The following is a 13,084-nucleotide window of genomic DNA, read 5'->3' on the forward strand; positions in this document are numbered from 1 at the left end:
TACATCACGTGAATTTCGTTCCTCTGAGGGCAGGCATCTGCCTTTAGCTTCCATCGAGCCACTTCCCTGCTAACTGCTTCATCCATTTCACCAGCATTTCCTCTGACTCAACCTTGGAAGCCGTGAAAGCTATATCACAGGACATTCACAATGCCTGCAGGCGATTGGCTTCCTTCCTCGGTAGCTTGGGGCTGAAGTAAAAAAAAAAAAGCACCCGGCATCGCTGACTCCAACCTTTACAAGACACAAACCCTTGGGGTCAACACACCTGGCCCCATCACAGCGCGGACACATTATGGTAGACAATGTATCTCTACTGAGCCTTCCCCTGGACTCTGGGACCAGAAATGCACTCCTACGGCTGCCAGGTGAGCTGCGCAACCAAATATACCGCTTCGTAATTCCCGGCAGCATCTGTGTCATCTCCTGGGATACAGATGTCGAAAACCTCCAAAAGTTGCTCCCAGGCATCTGCAAGACGAGTCGACAAATGCATGATGAGACAATTCCGATCTTCTTCCAGAACATCGTCTGGCTCCTTCCGCATTCGAAATACGTCTGGCCATTCGCACAGTTCCTATATTCATTTCCGAATGGCATAGGATTCCAAAACATCCGTTCTGTGGTCCTGCAAGATCTCTCGATTCTCAACACGAAGCTCCTCCGACGTTGCCCGAAGTTGCGAACGTTAGTCTTGGTCTTTGATGGTCCGGAGATAGCTGGTCGTGACCTCATCAAGCGGGGCAGGTGGAAAACGGAAACGATTGCCAAGACATACGATTTGGATCCTATCTTCGACTTGAAGCTGCTCAAGAGGTTGATCCTGGGATTCAAAACCTCTGGAGGCTGGGCCCACCCCGGAGTTTCAACAAACTTAGAAATCGAGACTTCCTTCATGGACGAGATTCAAAGGCGCGAGAGCCAAGCGAAGGTTATGGCATTGCGAAATCTGCCGTGGAATACGGGGCAATGGGTTGAGGAGCTTCTTTTGGACCAGATCACGAACGAGGAAGAGGACTATGTTGAGGATGAGGAGTAATCGGTGAAAATAAAACATGTCCTGATGCTGCGAACGTTCACTACGTGGATGGAGAAACTCTATCACTGAATCGTTGACATTTTTCGCGAGCTAAGAGCTCTGGAAGGCGGAGGAACGAGGAGAGTAGAAGAAACCAGTGAGATTAGCGTATTCCAGAAATGCTTGGAGTTATTCGAGACCACAACCGATTAGAAGAAGACCTGTTATTTTCCTCAGGGAAATTAGAATTTGCAAACCGGGGCTACAACAAAGCTGGGGAAATAAGAGACACCTAAGGGCTAAGTGATAGAAGCGCCCACAATGCATTTTAGGAGAGGTATTTGGCTATGAGAGGGTCTTACCATAATTTGAGTCCATAATGAGCAAACCAAGGGGAAGCGCTGTGCAATATCAAACTGTTCATGTATATACCACCTCTTTTAAGGCCCTTGGTGGATACTTCTAGATGACCACCAAACACATGGTCATCATCGACCCACACTTTCTGTAGCTGTCATCCAGGTTCAAAGCCTGTCACTCATTTGTGAAGAGACAAATGTGGAGTGTTTTGGTAGTCACCCTTATCATAAGATGTAGATGCATCGGCCTGGATGTCATTTTCGCCGAATTGCTCTCGGAACCATTCAATCAGGTGATTCAAGCCGTGGGAGCAATCTCGCAGACCTCCGCTCCCCACCCGAAGTTTTTTCAGTTAACAAAGTTCTAATATACTATTGAAACCGAAACCTAGCTCAAATTCGTCCACTAGGCGACAACCCATGGATAGAGTCTTGGGGTGATGCCGACTTTGGTGAGATTGGGAAAGTCTTGGATCGTTACACCCATGACCTGAGGGCATCCAATCGGCCAGCCAGAAGGATTCATTCCACGTGTAAAGGTAATTGCTCGGAGGCTCGCCGTGATTGTTGCCGCGAACTCGAGACTCAGCATTACAAAATCTCGCTTTAGGTTAGGGAGCTCTGAGAGCCTATAGAGGACAAAGTGCTTTTGCCGATAAATGAAGGTAAAGTCTCTCTATATCGTCCTTTGCTGCATGCATAGATTTTAGGTCGTGCACATACCGTCGAGAACTGCGGAGTTACTCGGTCGCACTGCCTTGGCTTGAGGGTTCGATGGCAGACTCGTAGATCATGATTCGGATTTCTGGAAGAATACGTATCAAACCATTACCGATGGGCGAACCATGGAACTTAATCAATGCGATTTTGCCACAGGAAGCGTGCAGGGCCGTTTTTCTGCTGCAGCTTACGAGTCGAGAAATATCACCGGAAGAGCTGTGGAAAGTCTAATTTCGTTACCGACTATGGCGAGCAGGAACCTCTTCGAGTTGTCCGTGTTTGAAGGCGGGGTGTGCAGAAGTCCTGTGGGAGGGGCGGATGAAGTGACCTCAAACCCTTCCCTTACTAACCTATGCGGGTTCCTTCCTACCTTTAACTTCAGTTCCTGGAGTTCATCAACCTACTTTGAGATATGAGAGGACGTGCGATTCTTAGGGCTCATTAATTACCCAAACTTCATCTAGCTCTGCTGGTTTTTAGCATAATTGCATACTTCCCTTAAGCTGAACATAAAGCGAAACCCTAGAAGCCTCAGAATCGTAGAGATATTTCTTTGTAAGTAAGGCTACCATATTGCTATTATGAGTATGAAAAGATCATAAGCCTCTCAGGTATCCAATTTAATATCAGACCCTGCAGAAAATCCAAATGACACTCCGGCAATGATTAGACTTGAAGTGGAATAGCACCGGAGAGATAATGGTTACTAAACCCAGCCCAGATATTTAAGAGACCAAACACTCCTAGATCTTGGAACGCCAAATTCAGTCCTCATTCCTAGCATCAGCCACAGGCTCATCCTCATTCCCCACGTTCTCCAGAGGAAGACCATAAGGAAAGATCTCCTCAAGTTTCGGACATCGTACCTCAACGAGCCTCATACGGTCAAGGAATTCCATCTCGAACCATTCCTTCAATCCCCAGAATGACTCCACCCCGAAACTTGAACCCGCCATCTGTTCATCATGGACTCTGTCCCTCTCCATTGACGCCACCCTCTTTTGTAGCGCCATGAATGGCTCCAAGTACAATGTCAATACCTCTAGTTGATCCAAGGCAGTAATTTCTTTGAGGTCGTATTTTTCGGCCATATCTTGCATATCAACTTCTCGGCAACCACGAGTATAGGTGAAGGTCAAGTCCTCTAGATGAATGATGAGAGAGATACCCTTGACATTCGGGCAACGACGAACAAGCGCCGCGGCATCGGAAGAGAATGCACTCGTCTCGAACAATCCCAAGCCGGTGAATTCTAGGCTCGTCACCCTTTCATATCCTTGGTTCTCCGGAAACTCGTTCAAGAAGACCATGAGGTTGTAAATCGCGCAATGAGAAGGAATCGCGAAGGTCGTATTCTGAATGAGTACTTGGGTCGCTTCACTGTAGAACCTATTGTTTACCTCGCAGACTTCTGGGTTGCGAATGTCGCGTACATCAGGAACCTCAGTGATTTGGAACTCGGGATCTGAGAGAACGAAGGCGTATATTCTGTCGCGGATGTGGCGATGAAGGTAAAGGAAGGCATTGCCACGGCGGATTGCCCCTAGGTAAGAGACAATAGTTTTGATCTTGAACGTCTTGCATTCCGCCGATAGGGGGGGGCTTGGAAGGCTTGGACGGTAGTCTGAGAGTCTCATACCTTGTTGGAGATCAAGAATAGGGGTGCCGTGGAAATCCAAATTGAGATCCAGGGCTTCTGGAGCTGAAGGGCCAGTCGAAAATACTGCAGAGGAAGGCCCGAGTGAGTGTGACCCCATGCGAAAATATGGATGGGAAGTGGGGCTGTGAGCCAAACTGAGGGGAACCCCGGGTGGAAGATGGTATTTCATTATAGCGATCGGTCTTTGTTGGGCAGATCTTGTGAGTCAAGTCGAATAGGTGAGAAGAGGAAGCAGGTACAAGAAAGACGTTATATATGTATAGAGCTTGATTTCCGCAACATGGGGATCGGTAACCTAGCCGATAGTCAGAAGTGAAATAGAACGAATCGAAGAGTGAAGGTAGTTGAAGACCCCTACACAATCAAAACCTGGTCAATTATGGTGGTCAGGCCATAAAGGTCAGATGCTCGCGTCAAGCATCCCATCGTCGCTCTCAACACACTTCACTTGGTCATTAGACCACTGCACTGGACAAAGGATTTAGGGGAAATTTGCTGTTAGTACTTGGCTATAGATGCCATTTAATCATGACATGGTCTTTCGAGCCGCTTGCTACTAGACTGCAAAGGGCTGAAGTATGAAGCAATTATAGTGAGTAGTGTTATCGAGTATATTCAAGGCAAGTATAACCTTCAAACTAGAGTAAACAAAAATCTTTCTAAATCCATACATTTCATGTCTCTTTTCTGTTCGATAAGCCTGATCTTGGAGATACCCGTAGCAATGACATTATCCACCCACATCCCCGTCTAACTACCAAGATGTGTCCAAATAAATCCCGTTCGCTTTCCGAACAAAGCGACACAAGAAAACCAAGGAATGACGTCTCGGACCACATTTCTATCAGAATCCAAACGATTTAACTAAGATAGTTCCAGCAAGCTGAGAAGCGGTTCTTAGCTCCACTCATACCATTACTAACCTCGGGAGGGCACTTTTAGGGAAAGAAAGGAAGTGGATAAGGCTTCTCAGAAGTGTAGTTACCGGTGATTTCGACACCTTTCCCTATCTTTCGGAATTCGCCAGCGAGCCATTCCTTCAATCCCCAAACGCCGTTGAGCTGCACTTTGTGTACATGCAATTCGGGAAGCTGCTGGATAAAGCCTATTAAGTTGTATATGAATCGGTTCTCGTATTTCAGGCCATCGTGGTATCGAAGATGGAATTTCAAGTCGTTCAAGCTGCTTATCAAGACGAGGGCTTGGAGGTCGTAGAGTTGAATAACCGCTGGAAGGAGACAGTCAAATTCTCGGAAAAGGTGGCTTGTCAATAGGAATTGCTGCAATTCAATGCCGAGCTCTAGCTTAGAGACATTCGGACACCGTTTCAAAAACTGAACCGCTGGGGGATCTGGCGCGCCTTCTTCAAGCCAGTGTGGATCCGCAACCAAGTTCTGCGACATTTCGTCGGGGTACACGTACGCATCCCTCCACCAATCTCTTGCCACAATCCGTGAAACTCGGCGGAACATGTCAAATCTCGCGAAGACGACAGTTCGTATTTGTTTGAATCCATCACACGTCTGCCTTCTTGCGAGCCATGCCGAAATTTGTTTTAACTTTTCCTCAGTCTCGATAACAATTTTAAGATTCCTAATGAAGCATGTCTCGACCTCACAGTACATCTGTCTTGACGCTAACATGAGAGGAGGTGGGCCTGGGTATGGCTTGTCACCAATGAACCGGAAGATCGTAGGGTTGTCGTTGAAGGCAAGCTGGTAGACCTTGTCGCGAACTTCCTGCGGGAGATAGAGAAGAGTGTTTCCATGACGGCGTGCCTTGCGATAGGGTGTCTCACCCAAAATATCATCGTAATCGTAAAGATGAGTGCAGTAGAATTGCTCGCCAGGGAGAGGCTTGGCGTTACCCATGACAGTGATTGGTGTAGAACCGGCGAGAGGAGAAGATGGAGGAGCTTGGGTGGATATAAAGGGAGTAAATTGAGCTGTAAGAGGCTTTATAATAGAGCTAAGACTAGCTTTATCAACTCGCCAAAGGCCCTGGGTTGACCAGTCCCGGTGAAGGACAAAGGGTGAAAGTGTCCTGGCCAAGAAGCATTGTAATTCTTCGCACAATAGCCGCCAAATCTGACGGAGTAACCCTTAATAATTGATGCCTAGAGGTCGTGAACCATTTGGGGCTTCTGTTTGGCCTTGAAGTTCTTGAGACGCTTTCGATAACGGTATCCTTTAGCGGTCAGGACGACGACGAAGACAGGCTCAGTTTAAGCTCGTCTGCGCTCGTCCTGGGGGAAGGGAGGGTGGGATTTCCGAAAACAACTGGGTTCAGAGTAGAGTCAGCGGTAAGAGAGCCAACATCGACGACCATGACAATTTCGATTGACTTCAAGAACGCCATTTAAGCAGTCCCCTATCGAAAAATATGCTGCGACAAAAATAAAAGATTTCTAAACACTGACACTCAAATCAAGCACTAAATCCATCACTCCTTTGCGGTAAAGTGGAAGGGTTGCCTCCCAGCGGTTGGGCCTACCCTCTCTTTTCCTCTTAGAAGATCCGCACCTTTACGGCTTGCTTCTATAAGCTATGCTCGATATGTTTAAAATAAAAAGGGTATGTAATGCCAAATTACTCTTGCTAACTAATTCATCTTTAGTATATCTCCTGGCTCCGACCTTACTATCTTACTCCTTCACAATGGGCTCAGTGACAGTGACAGTGTCGCCCACCCATGTCAAGATTGCGAATATAGGCATCCTCCCGCCACATACCCAGATGACTGCTGTCTCCCCACAAAGCCACCGCTATTTATTCCCCTCAACGGTCCCTGAGCCTAGCCTTAATTCCCTAAACACTCAATTTTCAAGCGGGTATCGACATCGAACCTCCACCCACCATGCCTGCGGTTCCGAAAACCTATCCTACAGATCTTCCCACGGTCCTATCTGACCTCGAGACTGTTCTCTCACATTTCGTTATTTTTTATGGTATCTAAAACGCCGACGCTCTCAAGCCCGAAACCCTTCAAAAGAACCGAGACCTCTATCCTGTCTTTTAAGATCCCATGCCTCTCGGCGATGTTCCCCAGTCCTTCCCATACCTTATCAACGACAACCTGCTCGCATATCTTCCCGAGGCCGAGAGATTCAGAATATGATCTACTTCGACATCAGGTCCATGACAAAATTTGAACTCCAGTCACGATCAGCCTGCTTCAAGAACGAAGGAAACATCGCAGCCGAACTCATCGCCGGAATCGCGATACCCGGCCTTCCAGTGCCCAACGCCTTCGAGAATATCCTGAGTCTAATGTGCACTAATCTACGGCATCTAGGGTGGGAGGATGATTCGCCCGACAAGTGTCTTTGTCAGTCGCATATCCACTGTGATGTTGTTCCCGCCGCAATGGAGCGGTACTCTCACATGAGGATGATTATATGATGCTGGCTCTGTTGATGTGCTCATTTGTTTGGATCTTCTCGCCGCACACAGATAAGAATGTTTCTTACCTGCAAGACAACTAACTGCACGCATGATAGAGTGGACGACACAAAGCGAGATGTAGTCGAAATCAGGTGGGGGAGTTGAAGCATTTGGCAGCAAGTTACCTGTATAGTCGAGGGATCCCGCCATCAAATTAATTGCGGTGTACCTGTGCCCACTTGCAACTTTCCCTGTGTGGACTGTGTCGGATTCAGGGTAATACATGAACATACATGCCGCATTCGAGTACTGGTCGCCATGCAAGAGAACATTTCAATAGCTGGACTAGAATGCAAACTTGTAAAAGAGAAAATACCAGGACTAGGTTGTCATTCGAGGCAAGGCAGGGGATCAGTTCAAGGTCTAGCTCTCGAAGGTTAGGGAAGGAGGTGATAAAGTAGGCGCAGACTTAGCAGAATGAGAAGTACGAGCAGATTATCCTTCCTTTCCAGGAAGAAAGTGGCTAGTCCCGATTAGGAAGGATAACGGGCTTTGCTTGGAAGGTCTTGGCAGCGCCAATCATATTTAGAGGGAAAAACCACGCAGCAGAAGTGATTTTAACACCCCCAACCGCGTTGTCTTCAATCATAATAAGGAAAAAAGAAGGCCAGATTAACCATGTAGCAGAGCAGAATAATTACTTAAAGCTTAAAAACGTAGAACAACAAAGCTTTTTAGTTATTTAATTTTCTACCAATCAGATCAATAACCGGCTTATATCCAGACCAATAGGAGAGAGGGCTTGGCGGTAGAGATAGTGTATTATTTGATGATGATGATGTATTATTTGATTGAGGTAGTAGCAAAGCGCTAGAACAGAAAGAGTAAAGCGTTTCGCTTCAAACCATTGCAATCAATGCATCTTACCACTTCACTTGGAACATGATAATAGTGGCTTATGACATATGTTCGCGTCCTATTAAATCCCCCCTAATTCCAGTAACACATTTAGTAGAGTACCCCCACCCTGTCTATGTTCCAGCTGGCATACTGTGGGGCTCTTTAGATTCCACGAACCCACCTTGTGCTCTACGTGACTTTGAGCCTGAGTCGATATTTTAGAGAACGACGAGTCAGCTCCAATATTTGTATAGATAAGGAAATGTTCTCATCAGTATTGTATTCTGGCCTAACAAACTCCTCCTATCCTCCCCATCCCACCTAATGCATTCTCCACAACCTAAGCGCCCCCCTCCGTAACCAAAAAGCTAATCATGCCCCTCCCTGGGACACTCGCGCTAGCCGTCCCATCTGTCCCAACCGTAACATCCGTCGCACTCATATCATGCGTATTATCCGTCAACCACGCCTTAACCACCGGATTCGTCAGCGTGCTGCCCGTCAATGAAACGCCCACATTCGCCGCTCCAGTCCCCGAGTTAATCATAACGACCGCAATACTGCCATCCGTGTTAACAAACGCCGCGCTCTTAAGGTTACTGCCGCCACTCGCACCAACGCGAACAGCACCAGGCCGCACAATCCTAAATTGCGCAAAGGCCCAGAGACGCTTGGAGACGGTGTAGCTCTGTCCGTCGACCAGAATCAATTTCTCGTTATTGTTGTTGTTAGTTGCACGGTCTTGAACACCCTCCCAGAAAATATACGCCGTGAGGTTCGAATTCACGATGCCGTTGAACACGGTGTTCGCCCATGTGAAGCCATCTCCCGCACCCCCCGAACTGTACCAACTGGTGCTCCATCCACCATTGAGATCGGAGTATTCGGTCTGCCAGACGCGGCGGGTGGTTTTCATCGTGCCGCTGATACGCGAAGTGTATTCGTGCGATGTGATGGCGTAAACCATGTTTTCAACGCCCGCAGCAGCGATCTGCGATGCGTGTCCCGAGGCGACGGACCAACCAGTGCCTTCACAGCAGTTGATACCTACGTCAGACATGTTGTTTTTCTGGAGAGTTGGGTAGAGAATTTTGATGAAGTCTGCAGCTTGGGTGCCGGAGGAGAGCATGGAGGCGTAGGATGCGCTGTTATGATGGAGTCAATATTGTAATTCATGAGAGAGTAGAGAGGGAAAGTGCGCGTACGTAAAGTCAGGCTCGTTTAAAAATCCTAAATGCGATACCTTCACACCATTCTCAGCGTACAACTGAATGTACTTGACAAGGTAATTCGCAAAGGCCTGACGCCAATCACCAGACTTGCAGGACGAGGTTCCAGTGATCTGATATTTATCTCACTTAGTACAGTGAAATCGGGCAAAGGGTTGAAGGGGACGTACTCCGCAAAGATTTCCTCCATTAGCATCATTTCCATTCGTCTTCATACACCCCGGGGCACTCCAGGCATTTGCATAGAACGATTTCACTCCGTATTTCACTGCCTGCTGGCTCAGCCAAAGCTGCCCGCTATCCTTCCCATCCCACTTATAATCTGGAGTTCCATCGGGAGTACTCGGACACTTCGGCAAGATAGTGTTCATGTGGTCAGAAGAGCTGTCCGGAGACGAGCCAATGCCATTTCTGAGGATAGAGAACCCGGCGCCAGAGGTAGTGTTAAAAAGTAAGTTGAGGACTTCGGTTTGTTTTGGCTCTTTAAGATTGACGACGAGGTTGGCGCGTTGGAAAGCAGCAGAAAAGCCGAAACCATCAATTGTTTGATACTTCTTGGAGAGGTCGACTGTGACCTTTTGCGCCTGTCGAGGGGAGATTGACGAACTGCAAACAAGAGGAGTGGCCGCAAGCGCGGCGAGCGAAAGCGAAAGGTACATGTTGAAGAGGAGGTCGACAAGCGGGATCCACGAGCTCGAAGAAAACTCCGCTTAAAGAGATTATATGCGATTCCACAAATCTCCATTCCATTGTGGGGCCAGGTACTTTCCATAACTAGGGGGCTAAACTTCCATCAACAAGCCCGAATATATTGTCTCGCGATCATGACAACCCGGGACTGATTGATGGGAGACCTCTAAAGTGCGGGTGAGTATAAAGTGGGCACGCGTCTCCAAAAAGAACACTTTATATAAAATGGTATAGTCTTCTAAATGTAGGGCCAAGATCGCCAAGGGTGTTTACCCCACGATTCCTTTGCGCCGGGCGTGAGTGGTAGGGAGGCTCGAACGACCCGATTTAGCCTAAGGATGATCTTCCGATGGAAAATTCTATGCAAGCGAGAACCTGGTGTCACATGGCAGTAGCAATATTCAAAGCGGCAGGAGGCGCATTTGACATACGGAAATAGAAATGCGGAGTTTTCATCCCTAGGATGACCGCTTCGAAACTTAAGTTAACGATAGGCTATACGGTCAAGTATCGAAAGCTTGTATTTGGGAGCAGAATCGAGTATAATGTAGGTGGTCGAGATGATAACTTGTGCATCGTTACAATCTAATTTCGCTCCTCCGACACTTCGAGTACCAGATAGGGGTCGGAGACTATCTAAACAAGGCTAGGGTATCGACAAGGTCAAACTTACATGAACGAATACGTAGGTTTTGATAGTAAAGCAGAGCGGACGGAAATGCGATACTTATCTCAGGATGGCAACAATAGTCTACTATGGGAGTCCAGGTAGTGGACTTGAAAACAAATAGTAGCATACTCACGAACAAGGCCGTCCTGTCTGGTTAGTAAAGACCTCAACGGGGAAGCATACCATCACCGATATAAGTATAGGACAAGCTCTATAGGACAATTGTTCATTAACTGAGCCCCTATGATGCATTCTGTAGATACTACTGACCTTGAAGATGACCGAAACTCCGATCCAACAAGGCGTCTACTGGAGACGAACACCAGCCTGTTTATGCTTCTTGGATTGCTGATCCAAAGCGCTGCCTATTCCACCCTTCACACTAGCCTCCAGGGAACTCTCCGCCATCTTCTTCTTCTCGGCAGCAACCTTTTCAAGATGCTTCTGGGTCTTGTTGTTTCCACTGCCCTTGCCGTGAAATTGGTGGCTCAGGTGTTTGAAGGCTTCTTTTTGGTTCATTTGACGACCGAATTCATCAACATAGTTGAGTTGTACGTTTGGCTTATACTCCTTGTTGAAAATATCGGCCAATTTCCGGCTCTCGGCCACGTCACGTTCAGCGTTCTTTCTGCGGGACCAGTCCTCTCGCTCTTTGGTTGTCATGTAGTTCCACCTGTTAGACTGGCGCTCGCGTTCACGCTGTTCCCTCGCTAAACGCTCTGCTGCACCTTCCGCACGTTGTTTGTCGGCAAGGAATTTTTGACGCTCGCGATAGACAGCATTCAAATCGCCACTCTCGGCATCTTGAACAAGACCGCGGGACTTGAGCAACCGGAGGGTGGCACCAAGGCCACCTTCAACAAGGTCTTCTTGGTCGATACCGTTGGTTGTCACGTTTGCGGAAGCGCTGCGGGCACGAAAATCTGCACGGTCCTCAGCCTCGGCAGCCTCGGCGTAGGACTGTCCCATTTCAACGTCGCCATCTGGGTCCATAGAAGCAATACCGTTGGATGGATGACTGGACTTGCGGCGCTGGCGTCCACGACCCTCTTCTTGTTCTTCCGACCTGGATCGTTGCAGATTCTGAACGAACACGGTGGTTTCGTCAATGACAAGACCTGGTTCTTCCCCATCGTCACCGGCTTCAGTAGTATCCATCACGACTTCTGGGGTAGTAGAGGCTTCTTCGCGGAGCTGGCGTGCTAGATCCTCGGGGCGTGTCCTCTTCCGCTTCTTTAACGCTTCTCGGCGCTGAACAGCAAGCTTGGCTTGAAGATCATCGTCGTCCACAAAAGACTGGTCGAAAAGATTCTTCTTCAACTTTTTAGTAATAGGTTTATCCTCTCCAAGATCCATTGCTTCTTCGGTGGGAGCATCGTCGCCAAGAGTCGGGAAGATATCTTCGTCCTCCTCTACACGCTTCTTGCGCGATGATTTTGACTTCTTCTTCTTTGGCTTCTTGATCTTGACCTCAGAGATGTCCATGTAGTCGTTGACAGGGGCATCGTCCTTGAGAATATCCAGACTGATAGCTACCTGCTTCGGCTTTGATGCTCCTTCGGATGCTAAACGCTGCAGACTTTCGACCGTCCTTCCTTGGCCGTCCAATGTGAAAGCATTGCGCTTCTTGCCGTCAATCTCTTCGTCGTACTGTGCGAGGATCGAGTGCTGACCCGCCTCGTCCACATCATTCGGGTCATATGCCCGTTTGCGCTTCTTCGAGTCGAGCCTCTCTTGCAGCCTCTCCTTCTCCTTAAGTGCGACAGCCTCGAGTTCGTCATCTTCGTCTACATCAACCGCGGTATCTTTCAGCACTAGGATCTGGTCTTCGCCGTCGCCGAAAGCGTCCAATTCATGCCCAACCTTAACGCCTGCCAGATCGGCTTCACCGTACTGGCGGGCGAGCAGCGCCTGCCTCTCTTGCTCTTCGAACTCCTTTTGGATCTGCTCGGCCTTTGCGATCTCCTTCTGGCGTTTCTTAGATTTCTTGAGCCAGGCAACATCATCTATGTCGTCAACGTCGTCGGCAAGACCTTTGCCTTTGAGTTTCGTATAGCGCTGGGCTTTGTCGCGCTCCTTCTTAATGGCGGCGGCTTTCGCCTCGCGCCTTGCTTTAGCATCCTTTTCGTCCTGCAGCCTCTTCCAGTTGTCCCAGCCTGCGGCCTCGCGCGTCTCGAGTGTACTGGCAGGCTCTTCGTCGGAATCGCCGTCTTGCTTGGATGCCTTGAAGGTAGGGCCAGCGGACGATTGACCTGGCATAGGCAGGAGAGCAAGGCCCATGGCCTTGCGGATCTTGTTAGCCTCTTCGATCGCGAGCACGTCCGTCATGATGGCGGTTTGTTAAACAGTGTAGTACAGAAGAGAAAGGGAGGATGAGCTCAAGGGCTTTGATGTTTGCTATGGGCGAAGGCGCGGTCGTCGGAGGTGAAAGTGCTGTCGCGACCGACAACCTGTC

General features: G+C 48.5%; 6 protein-coding genes across 6 annotated transcripts; 2 read left to right on the plus strand and 4 right to left on the minus strand.

The window, feature by feature from the left end:
• Positions 1–265: 265 nt before the first annotated feature.
• BDR25DRAFT_303702 (uncharacterized protein) lies at positions 266–1,370 on the plus strand. Its single transcript, XM_033690059.1, has one exon. It carries the CDS (start codon positions 296–298, stop codon positions 1,037–1,039), a length of 744 nt encoding a protein of 247 aa, XP_033547500.1. The 5' UTR covers positions 266–295; the 3' UTR covers positions 1,040–1,370.
• Positions 1,371–2,762: 1,392 nt separating this feature from the next.
• On the minus strand, positions 2,763–3,926 carry BDR25DRAFT_369101 (uncharacterized protein; the record flags this gene model as incomplete). The annotated part of the gene is made up of 1 exon (XM_033697085.1): positions 2,763–3,926. One exon carries the CDS (start codon positions 3,924–3,926, stop codon positions 2,862–2,864), a length of 1,065 nt encoding a protein of 354 aa, XP_033547501.1. The 3' UTR covers positions 2,763–2,861.
• Positions 3,927–4,695: 769 nt separating this feature from the next.
• On the minus strand, positions 4,696–5,628 carry BDR25DRAFT_314362 (uncharacterized protein; the record flags this gene model as incomplete). The annotated part of the gene is made up of 1 exon (XM_033691444.1): positions 4,696–5,628. One exon carries the CDS (start codon positions 5,626–5,628, stop codon positions 4,696–4,698), a length of 933 nt encoding a protein of 310 aa, XP_033547502.1.
• A 786-nt stretch (positions 5,629–6,414) lies between these two features.
• On the plus strand, positions 6,415–7,144 carry BDR25DRAFT_355139 (uncharacterized protein; the record flags this gene model as incomplete). Its single annotated transcript, XM_033695414.1, has 4 exons — positions 6,415–6,622; positions 6,674–6,766; positions 6,806–7,028; positions 7,078–7,144. 4 exons carry the CDS (start codon positions 6,415–6,417, stop codon positions 7,142–7,144), a joined length of 591 nt encoding a protein of 196 aa, XP_033547503.1.
• A 1,236-nt stretch (positions 7,145–8,380) lies between these two features.
• On the minus strand, positions 8,381–9,928 carry BDR25DRAFT_325458 (glycoside hydrolase; the record flags this gene model as incomplete). The annotated part of the gene is made up of 3 exons (XM_033692220.1): positions 8,381–9,185; positions 9,246–9,382; positions 9,440–9,928. 3 exons carry the CDS (start codon positions 9,926–9,928, stop codon positions 8,381–8,383), a joined length of 1,431 nt encoding a protein of 476 aa, XP_033547504.1.
• Positions 9,929–10,845: 917 nt separating this feature from the next.
• On the minus strand, positions 10,846–13,044 carry BDR25DRAFT_31644 (uncharacterized protein). The gene has a single exon (XM_033691601.1). It carries the CDS (start codon positions 12,955–12,957, stop codon positions 10,936–10,938), a length of 2,022 nt encoding a protein of 673 aa, XP_033547505.1. The 5' UTR covers positions 12,958–13,044; the 3' UTR covers positions 10,846–10,935.
• Positions 13,045–13,084: the final 40 nt, after the last annotated feature.

Source organism: Lindgomyces ingoldianus (genome assembly GCF_010093535.1).
Source record: "Lindgomyces ingoldianus strain ATCC 200398 unplaced genomic scaffold BDR25scaffold_16, whole genome shotgun sequence".
Taxonomy (NCBI): Eukaryota; Fungi; Ascomycota; class Dothideomycetes; order Pleosporales; family Lindgomycetaceae; genus Lindgomyces; species Lindgomyces ingoldianus.